Here is a 12,299-nt window from a genome sequence, read left to right as displayed (position 1 = left end):
TGGAAATGAGTCGGTCAAAATCGAGCAGAAATTAATGTTGATAAAGTGGGAAAACAAACTAGTGAACACGAGCAGAAACAAAGCTCCCACTGGCCGCGCTGTTGAATAATGTCTTTTTTAAAATGGCAGCCAGTCAGAACGACGGTATGCAATGGCTTCACTATGATATTGACATGGCTGGGGTTGAGGCCAGTGACCGTCGCGTTAATATCACAGCCGCGTTGTGTTAGAGTCTCATAAGAGCATGCCTCACTATGGTTTAAGTGTGTTACACTGAGCCACAGTAGAAACGGGGTTTAAGAGAACCCTAAGAGATTGAATGCAAGGTTCTAGGTCACCTTGCCACTGTATTTGTGGCAACCCTGCTGGAAACTATTAACCTTTAGTGAATGGTTAATTGCACAATTTAGGTGATGATACATTGAACGTTTTTTTCCTGTTATGAATCTTTTTTTTTTTTTCTAATTGCCTCAAGCACCTAAACACATTAAAGTTCTGATTAAAAACATTAAACCAAAGTTAATACAGAGCACACACATTCTCCAATTTCTTACCAAATGTTAGTCTCACTGAAGCTGTTGTCCCTTTTTTTTTTCTCCCCCTATGAGATTCACAATTACATGTAGTCCAGTGTGAACATTGCACACAATTTTAAAAAATGATCTCCTGCTTTGTTGTCTCACTAAAATGTTTGTCCAGCTGTCGTAAGTCCTTGATTTTTCTCCGAGCTGGTGCTGCATTTTGTGGTACATGACCCCCCCCCCCCCCCCCCCCAAAGTCTTTCTGCTAAGAAGCTCTCTGCCATAAAGAAACTATTTAAAGCATGGCACACACTCACATCTTAGAAGTGGGTCAAAAAGATGGAATGAAGACGAGGAATTAAACCCATATTTAAATGTAATATGAACGTTTGGATCCTTTTGTCAAGGCTGTTAGCGTGATTGATTTGCATGCAGCAAACTAAAATTAAGATTAATAAATTGCATGTCACCGACTTTGCTCCCATCTTAACTGCTGTGTGTGCGTGTGTTTGTAACTTAGATTAAGATTATTACCCACGTTATGTGGCGTGGGCATGCCGCTCATTGTTTATCCTGTGTCTTCACTTACAGACAGTCCATTCAGGCGGAAACTGGAAAGTGCAATTCAGTCTAGTCTGGTTGACACAAACAGCTCGCAGAATTCAAGCGGTGAGCGCTGAGTCACTTATGTTATGTGGATGTGTGTATTTGTGTGGAAATGTATCATTTCTGCTCGAATGGTGAAAAGTATTTTCGGTTGCCCGGGCTGAAAATTGAGATGGGGCGGGTAGGGGATGTAAAGAGGTGTGTGTGTGTGTGTGACCTACCTTGCATCAATTGTTGCTATATAAAACTCAAGTCTAAGAGCTCTATTATTATTATTATTCCATCCAACACTCACACCGTGAAAATAGAGACCTTGTTGAATGCCATGTTGGATCACCTTTGGCTGTGACAACAGCTGCCACATCATGGCACTAACCCAGAAATAGACTTGTAATTAAAGGCCCTGAAAACATATTTTCTTAATCAGCCTCTCACTGTGAGCAGTGCTGTCCTACACGAATGCAAAATGTCTGCAAAAGTTACAAAAGTCTTGTTTTTTTTTTTCTCATTATTAGTTTTCTGTTTGTGCTGTTTTGTCTGTCACGCTGGTTTGAATTGCTTTGGGCTAAGCTGGAAAATGGTGATGCCACGAGTTTCTGTGAGCCAATCAGCAATGTTTGAATCCGATTATGATGATGATGTGTAGTTTGTTGGCTTTTTTGCCATTCCGCTGCAAATTAGACCTCGTTAAAGCACACCCAACCCAAAAAATACTACCTGAGGATGTTTATATTTTCAGACATTATCTTTGGTTGTGAAATTTTAAGAGTAAATAGAAGATTTAAGAGAACTGGCTGCAATGTAATCCTTATGGGCGATGGCGACTGCCATAGTATGTCAACTGAAGTGTCTCACAGCATACAGAGACAGATCTTTTTGTTAAAGAGTAAGATCCTCTTTATTCAACAGGAAGCAGCTGTTTTATTGCTCTCACCGAAGCTAGCAGACTCAGAAGCAAAACAAAACTAATCAGAATGTCTTGGCTCATCTTTCCGCTGTTTCAGCAATTACCAGCTCTGGTTTGGTTGAATTAAATCCTTAATTCACCACGGAAGATGAGAAAATATTCTGGTGTTTCTCGCCGCTGGTACAAACCTTCCTCTCACTCCTCCTCACCCAACATTTTCACGCCCAACACGGTGGAATAAGGGATTATTTCAACCAAATTAGAGTTGGTGAATGTTCTAATAAAGGAAAGATGAGCCAAGACATTTTGTTTACTTTTTTCTTTTCTGTTGAGTTTGAATGAATTGTGTTTTACAGTGATAAAACGTATTTATTTTTTTAAATTGAGGCTAGATAAGTTGGTTAAATGAAAGGACTTAACTCTTCAAGAAAAAGGTCAGTTTCTGTAGGGATCTTTCCCATAATGTTGGTCATTTTTCTTGTTCTTAAATTACAATCTCAGGGGGCAAAACTACCAGTTTTAGTGGACATACTTTGATTGTTTGGAAGAGGCCATAAGGATTACGTTGCAGCCCATTTCAGGGGTGACGGCTTCAGTGGTCTTGCTTGATACTGGACAAACTTTAAGAGTCATTGTCCTCATTACTTAGAGGAAAAAAGGGTCTGGGTTAAAAGTTGATGTCTTCTCCTTTCTGTGGGTGCCTTTTCCGCTGTCAGTAGTTTCCATAGACAACAACATAACTGGTTGTTTCCCCTCAAGGGTTTCATGATAACTGTTACTTGGTACTTTTTACATCTCCCGTGCTTAACTTCAAAAGATCAACTCCTACCCAGCAACTGTTTTACTTTTAAAAAGGAAAAAGAAACAGGGAACTTCACAGTGTTTATCAGGCTCAAACCTGCTCTTTTTTTTTATTAGATCACGCTTTTAGCATTTAGCTCGGCTCTCAGTAAACTGAGCTGCTGTCGTGTGCTCCATTTTTACAAAGTGACCTCAGCAGAAATAGAATTGGGCAGTAAACTTTTAACTCTGTGGGTGTGGTTCTACTACTACTATCACTGCTTCTTTTATTTTTATTGGACTCGTGATTTTCTATCTTCTTTGCCCCCATTTGACACTTTTACGTCACATCACTCTGCTTATGGTTTTGGGAAAGTTGTTTAGAGTTGTCAGTCGATATTCGCCTGTAATAAACAGAATATCAAAATTTTACACAGTTGACATCATAGTCACTGATTAAAATGTTCAGCACTAAATCATATCATGAGTAGATCCCCTTTATTTCAAGTCATGTTGCCTCATAAAAATAACATTAAACACTAAGGGCACCAACTGAATAAAAAAGGGGGGAAGAATGACAGAAAAGGGCCGTGTATCTGTAGTTTTCACTCCCTCTCTGTTCTCTCGTCCACAGGAACTCCGAGCCCTCTGGTGGCCACCTCCTTCTCTACAACCCAGAGTAAGTCCAACCCCACCTTCCTGCTCAGAACAGAACATATGCATGCTGCCTCCTCCTCATTTCACCTTTTTTTTGTCTTTTTTTTTTGGTCTGCTTCAATTTGTGTTAATCTGTCATGTTTGGTGCAAACAGTTTCTCTATAATCCGTTGTGATTATACAGATTTTCTGCATTTAGCTTCATTATCACTCGGGAATGTTTGAACAGGATTGTTAACATTAGTCTTATTCCACATCTGCATTGTGTTCAGACATAGTCGTGTCTTGTAATGACTTAAAACTAAGCTGACTCATACTGTTACAAAGTTTTCTTTTGGTGGACAAAGATTGTTAGAAAAGCTGTTGCAGTTTTTAAAAAAATATATTTTTAATTTAAGCTGTAAACATTCATTTGTTTATTATGTTTTGCCTTTATTAGATAGATACAGTAGAAACAGACAAAATGAGGGGAGACGGGGACGTCGTAATTGCATGACCAGCAGCACCTTTAAACCCCTGGGACACAAGGACACCCCAACATACAACTTTTAAACGTTGCTGGAAATATTTGCAAAGTAACACAAAAACGGCATCACGATTTTTCAGAAATACCGCAGCATATTGTCATTTAGTGCTGCAGGAATAACAAAAGCAGCAACATCTTGGTATAAATGACTTCCAGAGCTGCTGATCCAATACAGATCAGGGATAACAGATAATAGTAGATGTACAGATGTACAGTGTATTCATTTTCTGCTCCGACAAAGAGTCAACGCTCTTCTGGGCCTTGTGATTTTTTAGAACCCTACACTTGTGGTGCCTGTGGCATCCAGTTCCAGTTCTACAACAACCTGCTGGAGCACATGCAGTCCCACGCTGGTGAGTCCACGACTATGAATGCATGATAAGCTCGACAGGGAAACGAATACAAAATGTGAACACACCCTCAGTGGCTGCAATGCATGTGAAAGTCTGTATGATCACACGTAATTCTTAATTGTTTATTGAGGTGTATAGGAATTAAATTCTTGCATACAAAAATAATTCCGAGAAACGTGCAGTATTTTTGTAATGAGGGTTGTTGCAGATCTGGTTCTGAGGCTGCTGGATACATTTATGTTTTACTGCGACAGCTTTAGCACATCATACATGTAGCCATGTATATATACAGTAGTTGCATTGTCTGTGATAATTTTATCAAGTACACTAAAGAAAAATATAACTCAACACTTGTGTCTTTGATCTAAGACCTTTTCTTTGCACGAAGAGGCTTATTTCTCTCACAAATTTCTTTAAATCTGCATTAGTGAGCAAATCTCCTTTGCCAAGATAATCCATCCACCTGACAGGTGTGGCATATCAAGATGCTGATTAAACAGCGTGATTATTGCACAGGTGTGCCTTGGGCTGGTTCCAATAAAAGGGCACTCTAAAATGTGCAGTTTTTATCACACAACAAAATGCCACAGATGTCGAAAGTTTTAAGTGAGCATGCAGTTGGCATGCTGACTGCAGCAGTGTTCACCAGACATTCCCGTGAGATGAATTTTAATTTCACCACAATAAGCCATCCCCATGTTGTTTCTAAGAATTCGGAAGTACAATCAACTGGTTTCACAATCGCACACCACGTGTAAACCACACCAGCTGAAAAAAAGCCACACCAGATTGTCTGAAACCAACCACCTGGACGGCTTGCACACAGTTTGCAAAACCAAAGAAATTCTACTCAAACTGTCAAACAAACATCTCAGGGAAGCTTATCAGCATGTTTGTTGTCCTCACCGGGGTCTTGGCCTGACATTTCATTGTCGTAACCGACTTCATTGGGCAAATGCTTACCCTCGATGGTGTCTGGAACTTGAAGAACTGGTCTTTTCACAGGTGAATCCCGGTTGTCCCTGTACCGGGCAGATGGCAGACAGTGTGTACGGCGTTGTGTTTGTGAACATCTTGCTACTGTCAGCATTATCTATGGAGAGCCCCATTTGGGTATGTTATGGTATTTGCAGACTTAAGCTACAGACAGTGAACACCAGTGCATTTTATTGATGGCAGTTTAAATGCAGAGATTTACCATGACGGGATCCTGAGGCTCATTGTCATGCCATTTATCCGCCACCATTGCCTCATGTTGTAGTGGTGCCACTGCTACGAGGCAACCAAACCAGCCTCATCATGGATGCTAGAAGTATAATAAAAGCAAAAAGTGTGATGCAGACTTGCAGCAGAGCCCGTGCACATGAGAGTTTAGCACGAGTAAAAGAAAGAGAGAGGGTGAAAATATGATCAGAAGTGTTGACACAACATAACTTTTTTTTTAATCATGAAGCTTCCTGTTTCTCTAGAATTCTGTGGTTTATCAGTGAGGTGTATGAACTAGCTACACTGAAATCTCTGTTAGCGGTTAGAAACAGATGGATAGATCCATGTTACATACACTCGTCTCCTCCTCTGTATCGTATGGAAGCCCATTACAGCCCATGACTTGCATACTAAGTCATTGTTTTCCATTTTTTTAATGTAGGTTTTTCATTCTTTTGAAATATTAAATCATTATTTTGAGACAAACATCGATTTTAAAAAAGTTCTGTCGTATATAACAACATAAATAAAAACATGATGTAATGACTCGCAAATACTTTACGACCTTTACTTGAATGTAGTATAAAGGCAAAATATTTTATGTTCAAACTGATTAACTTTACTGTTTTTTGTAAATATAGACTCATTCTGAATTTGCTTCCTGCAACACGTTGGGACAGTGGTATGTTTACTACCTTTTCTTTCAACACTAAGTAGATGTTTGGGGACTGAGGACACTAATCATTGAAAAGTTTTGAAAGCAAAATTCATTCCAATTTTTTGCTTGATCTGTGACTTCAGGTTCTCAACAGTCCAGAGACTCTGTTGTCGTATTTTGTGCTTCGTAATGCATCACACATTTTCAGTGGGAGACCGGTCTGGACTGCAGGCAGGTCAGTCTAGTACCTGATCTCTTTTACTGTATGACACCACACTGTTGTAACACGTGCAGAAAGCGTCTTGGCATTTTCTTGCTGAAATAAGCAGGGACATCTCTGACAAAGATGGTGTCTGGATGGCATCATATGTTGCTCCAAAACCTGTGTGTAACTTTCAGCGTCAATGGGGCCTTCATAGATGTGCAGGTTGCCCATGATGCCATGGGCATGAACTTACCCCCATACAGTCACAGATGCTGGCTTTTGAACTTTGTGCTGGTAACAATCTAGATGGTCCTTTTCCTCTGCAGCCCAGAGGAGACAACGTCCATGATTTCCAAACACAATTTGAAATTTGTACACGTCAGACCACAGCACACTTTTACACTTTCCATCAGTCCGTCTCAGATGAGCTCAGGCCCAGAGACATCTGTGGCATTTCTTTAAGATGTTGACATATGGCTTTCTCCTCGCAGGGCAGAATCTTAGATGCAGTGACAACCTGTGTTTATCTGTGTTTACAACGGTTTTCACTTAAGGCAGTTAAATGGTCAGCAGCTGCCCTGTGTTGCACATGATAATGCACCGCCGCATGTTGCGAGGCTCTGTACAGACATTCCTGGAAGCTGAAAACAGTTCTTGCATGGTCTGCATACTCAGACACGTCACCCACTGAGCATGTTTGGGACGCTCTGGATCGGCATGTATGACAGCATGTTCCCATTCTTGCCAATATCCAGCTACTCTGCACAGCTATTGAAGAGAAGTGGACCATTCAAATGGCAACAATGAACCTGATCATCTCTGTACAAAGGAGATATATGGCACTGCATCCATGTTTGAGGGGCAGATAAATGCCTTTTTCCAAGAAGACACATTTTAGAGTGGTCTTTTATTGGGACCAGCCTAAGGCACACCTGTGCAAAATTCATGCTGTTTAATCAGCATCTCTATATGCCACATCTGTCAGTTGAATGGATTGTCTTGGCAAAGGAGAAGTGCTCGCCAATGCAGATTTAAACAAATTTGTGAATAAATTTTGAGAGAAATAAGAGAAGAGAAAATAAGCCTTTTGTGTATAATATAAAATAAAAATAAAAAAACCTATTCTTGTTCAGTTAACAGTGGTATGGAAGCAAGGACAGCAAGCAAATAACCATATTTGAAAAGCTGTATCCACCTAATGTTTGGTATTTTTAGTTGATAAATGACTTAAGTGCAGTTTGTTTACCCTCTTATGCATGAATCATGTTGCTTGTCCTTGCATGCAGTCAGAATTAAACAGTTATCATCTGGACAGTCTTAAAATACTGTTATCCAGGCTTCACCAGCGAAAACAAAATATATTTACTCTAGCTGATAATTTATGAGGAATTTTTGTTTTTTTTTGTAGTTTGATGTTTACTGTGAGACTGACTTCATTTTATGGCATACCCTGCGAGATTTGTAGCTGATCTTTTGTGAGAAATGACTGAGGAATTTCTTTTTGTAAACTTGCACGGCTTGTTTTTGTTTTATGACAGACTCAGGGAGGCAAAGTAATGTATTATTGTCTTTTCATTTGCTGACGGTCGTTTTGTTTGTTTAATTTTGTGTCATAATTTATTCTTTACATTTTTCTCCACCAGAAAACACTTAACATACACACTCTGCGCTAAAACTGTACAATATCGTCGCCTCTGCCTGATGTTCCATCTTTGTATCTCCTCAGCGGACAACGAGAACCACACCAAAGGGGACTCTCCCAAAACCTCCTCAGCCTCCGGTCCTCAAGACCAGCTGTGGAGAGGTTCTCAGGCTCAGGTCCAGGCCCAGGCCCTTCCCTCAGTTAAACTACAAATCCAGCCTCAAAGTCTCTCCCAGAGAAACCACACCCTCAGCCGTAAGTACTGCCATCAGCTGTCACGCTGTTAGTTACTGTATAATACGGGCGCATGAAAAAGGTTTGTGCAACCTTTGAGTCTTTGCAAATTGTGTTGTTAGAAAATTGTTCACTTTGAAAAAATGATTTATTATATTATTATTCTAGGTTCAACCTTATCATTTATGTTGGGTTCTAGGTAAAGCAATAAAAATCTTCTTCAAGTGAATAAAATTCAGATAATTCCAATTCCAGTTCAAAATAAATCCGGTCTGTAAAACAAAGTCAGGTTTGTTTCCGTAGTATTGCCACGTCTTTGTCTCTCTCTGCTTCTTCATTTCCTTTTCCCTCCTAAGACGCCGCATGTTTTCTGCCAATATGTCAAATTAAAAAAACATTAACACTAATTATCTTTATGTTTTGCTGTGCCTTCTTATCCATCCATCTGCTGTCTGTGCTGGCAGAGAATAATGGACTACCTGAGAAGGAGCGACAGCAGGTGGCTGAGCGTCTCTTACGGGTAATGTGCTCAGATCTGAGCATGCTAAATGTGCTCAACAGCAAGGATTTCCTGAAGTTGGCACAGACCCTAGTGGATACGGGTGCTCGTCACGGTGCCTACTCCACCCGTGATGCTTTTGGCAACATGAGTGCCTTGGCATTGCGCCAGCTGCCCCGCATGTACAACCAAGTCAAAGTCAAAGTCACGTGCGCTCTGGGCTCCAACGCCTCGCTTGGCATCGCTGTCACCTGCCACTCCCAGACAGCGGGCCCAGATGCTTGCTATGTCCTAACAGCCTACCAGGTGGAGGGCTCAAGACTGAAGCGCTATGTGCTCGGCGTGAGGGAGGCCGAGTTGAGGGAGGGGCCTGAGCAGGTTCACCACTGGGTGCAGAATGTGCTGTCTGAGTTTGTCATGTCAGACATTCGCACCGTGTATGTCTCGGAGCCCAGAGTGTGGGCGGCAGGATTTGCGGGATCGCCTCTTGGCGGCGGCGGCCGGGGCAGGATATGCTTGCGTTGCGCCGGGTGTTCGCTGGGCGCAGTCGTCCAGGCTGTCCTCGGGAAGCGCAGCCTCCAGGCTCGGGGTCTTCACGAGTTGGCTGAGCTTCTGTCAACGTGCCGAGATATCGCCTCCTCCTCCACGCTGGCCCTTCGCGAGGAACAGTGCACCAACACGTCCGCAAGCACAACCGAGGAAGGTACGCAGAGCAGCCCTCCGCAGTGCCCCACTCCTCCCTGCTGGGATCGTATGGCTGAAGCTCTTCTGCAGGTGCATGCCCACTTTGAACAGATTTGTGAGGCTTACGGACGCAGCAAGTCCACGGCTCCGCTTCTCCAAGGCCTCAACAAGCACCTGCTGGGGACACTGGCTTGTCTGCTGGCACCTCTGCGTCTGGCAGCTCTGGAGCTGAGCAGCCAGAGGAGACCAACCTTGCAGCAGGTGCTGCCCGTCTACCTGCGCTTGGAGAAGTTTTTCACGTCCAAAGCTGGAGAGGCCGGAACTGGCACGGCTAGCAAACTCTGCCACTACTTCCTTGAAGCACTCAAGGAAAACTTCAAGGTACTGAACTAGTATTGCTTCCATTAAACCCCTCTTAACACCTTGCGTTAAAATGTGTCTCTTGTCTAGATTGTTTCTAAATATTTGATTACATTTACACCAAGTATTAATATGTGTCTCTAGTGTTTCTAGTGTCCACATGTATATCTGATCGGGATCAGTGTTGCCAACTAATTTTACAATGGAAAAAGGTTGCCTCCAAAAGTTGATAAAAGTAGTCAGTAGATATCACATTTATTTTCTTAATCTTTTACATATTATTTTTTATGGCACGTCTGTGACTACATATAGGAACACCCAAGATCTGGATAAAAAACGAGTGAGAGAAGCTCAAGCTAACTCAGGCTATTTAGATATTTACAAGCTCAAACAAACGTATTTATTTATAAGCTACAGATCCTGATATAGAGATCCGGAGAGAAAGAGTGGAAGAAGCTCACTCATACTTTGAGAAATCATGCTAAGAGCGTCTGAAAAGCTAAATCTAGTGAGAGTGGCCAAGTTGGCAGCACTGAGTCGCATGCTATTATGAATTTCTGCCCAACCAAACCTGTGCTTTTACGCTCACACTACATTGACACATTTTGTGGTTAATGTGGTCCCAGAGTTCCCCTAAGCACCTCTGGAGGCGGTTTAGCCAATTAGATCATCATCCATCCTCAGTGCGTCTTGGGTATATTTACATTTGCACTTTCTTGTGGTCATGCACTATCTGACTGCAGTCTTATCACCCAAAACACATTTTAATACAAGATGTAAACGGGGTCTAAGTTTCCTCTGGTTGTCAAAGAAATCAAAGTTCAGCACTTCAGTTCAAACTGGCAGTATTGACAATAAACTTTCAGTATTTGTTAATTCCAGAAGCATTCAGTACCCAGCCCTAATAAAGAGAGCCTGAATACATGATAAATGCTTTTTAGTAACTGGTTTTACTTAGAAAAATGTGTTGTTGAAATGTTCCTCTGTCTGTAGGTTGAACGCGCCCACCAGGTTGCCATGGTCCTGGACCCACAGCTCAAGCTGCGTTCAGTGCCGGCCTACCAGCATGAAGACATCATCTCTCGTGCGTGTGAAATGGCTGTTGACACCAGGGATGGAGGTATGACAGGTGGCGGAGGTTCAGGTGGTGACGAGCGGGACACCGACGGCCCACCCACCCCCAAAATAAGCCGCGTAGAGGGAGGGGGAAACAACGGCGGTACCTCAAGGGGGACCTCCTCATCCTGCTCGGTGTCTGGTAACGATGACAGTCAGAGCCAAGTCAGGCAAGAGATTTTTCAGTACCTGGCCGAGCCTCTCCTCCAAGGCACGCCTGACCTCTTCCAGTACTGGAGCTCAGCGGTGGGGGAGAAGTTCCCCAGGCTCGCTCGCCTGGCACTGTGGCTCCTCGCCGTGCCCGCTGTGGGCATACGCAGCGAGTGTGTGACAGTGTGCGAGCAGAGCCTGGCCATGAAGAGGCGGCAGCAGGTAACCACTGAGGAGATGAACAAACTAATTTTCCTTCGCTCCAACATGGGCTAGGAGACAAACCCAACCAACCAACCCTAACCAACCAAACCTTCACCTCCAACCAATGACTTAAGACTATTATTTATATACTGTAGGTTTAGACCAACTGTAAACTTAAATGTGTATGGACATTAAATACTTCTCAAGACAGATATTTACAGGAAACTCACATTGTACAGGTTGCAAACACCCATAAAACAATACGGCTTATTTACATATTTTATACGGAGAAAGGACTGTTGTAAAGTACTGTGGACAAAATGTAGGGGTGGAACGATAACTCTCAAAAGATTGTCCTGTTTGGTACGCCCCCCCTCGGTATGGGATGCACACGTAAGCAGGACGAGTTTCAGTCTTATCACAGCCAGTGATTTGAATTACTCCAGCCTAATCACTAAACTCTTACAGGCTATGATGCTGTTATTCTCACTGGACGGCAACATTTTCAGGTAAAGTTAGACTTCTCTGCTTGAAACTACTGTCATAGACCTCTGAAAACAATCCTGCTCCATGTCCAGGAAATGTATAACAGTAAGTACTGTAGCATGTACAGTATGTCAGACAGCGGCCATTTTCATTGGTGTATGACAAAAAAATTCAAGCGGTGAATCCTCACTGCCATTGCACCTCTGACAATTAACTGTACCAGGTCTATAATTTACTCTCACGTGTCACTTAAAGTTATATTTTTCAGCATATTCAATCATGGGAGATTGTCAGGCAGGCAACTGAGAGCAAAATCATTGCAGCTAATTTGACGGTTGCTTCAGTGGCCTAAAAAAATTTAGCTGTGGATCATTTGCATGCACTGCGCCGCATGCATTTTTCATTGAAAGGGGTAAAAAAGCAGCTGATAAAACATTAATAACGATATGATGCTTTCCTTTTTGTTGATGTTATAAATGGTAAAGAAAAATCATCCAATGGTTTGT

General features: G+C 42.2%; 1 protein-coding gene across 4 annotated transcripts in view; it reads left to right on the top strand.

Moving 5' to 3' along the window:
* The window catches only part of znf618 (zinc finger protein 618), a 40,370-nt gene extending 28,479 nt beyond the window's left edge, over window positions 1-11,891 (top strand). For 3 of the 4 annotated variants that reach the window (XM_084746164.1, XM_084746166.1, XM_084746163.1), the window contains 6 exons: window positions 1,113-1,190; window positions 3,449-3,493; window positions 4,272-4,349; window positions 8,145-8,315; window positions 8,759-9,858; window positions 10,831-11,891. In XM_084746164.1, the coding sequence (XP_084602290.1) occupies window positions 1,113-1,190; window positions 3,449-3,493; window positions 4,272-4,349; window positions 8,145-8,315; window positions 8,759-9,858; window positions 10,831-11,379 (2,021 nt within the window). In that variant the 3' untranslated portion in view covers window positions 11,380-11,891. The remainder of the gene's footprint in view (window positions 1-1,112; window positions 1,191-3,448; window positions 3,494-4,271; window positions 4,350-8,144; window positions 8,316-8,758; window positions 9,859-10,830) is intronic. The other variant, XM_084746165.1, reaches the window with a different exon arrangement.
* The last annotated feature ends 408 nt before the right edge of the window (window positions 11,892-12,299 follow it).

This window comes from Lutjanus erythropterus, chromosome 20, assembly GCF_056507025.1.
Source record: "Lutjanus erythropterus isolate fLutEry1 chromosome 20, fLutEry1.hap2, whole genome shotgun sequence".
Lineage (NCBI taxonomy): Eukaryota > Metazoa > Chordata > Actinopteri > Lutjaniformes > Lutjanidae > Lutjanus > Lutjanus erythropterus.
The sequence above is the reverse complement of the archived record's forward strand: the minus strand, read 5'-3'. Positions and strand labels throughout refer to the sequence as shown.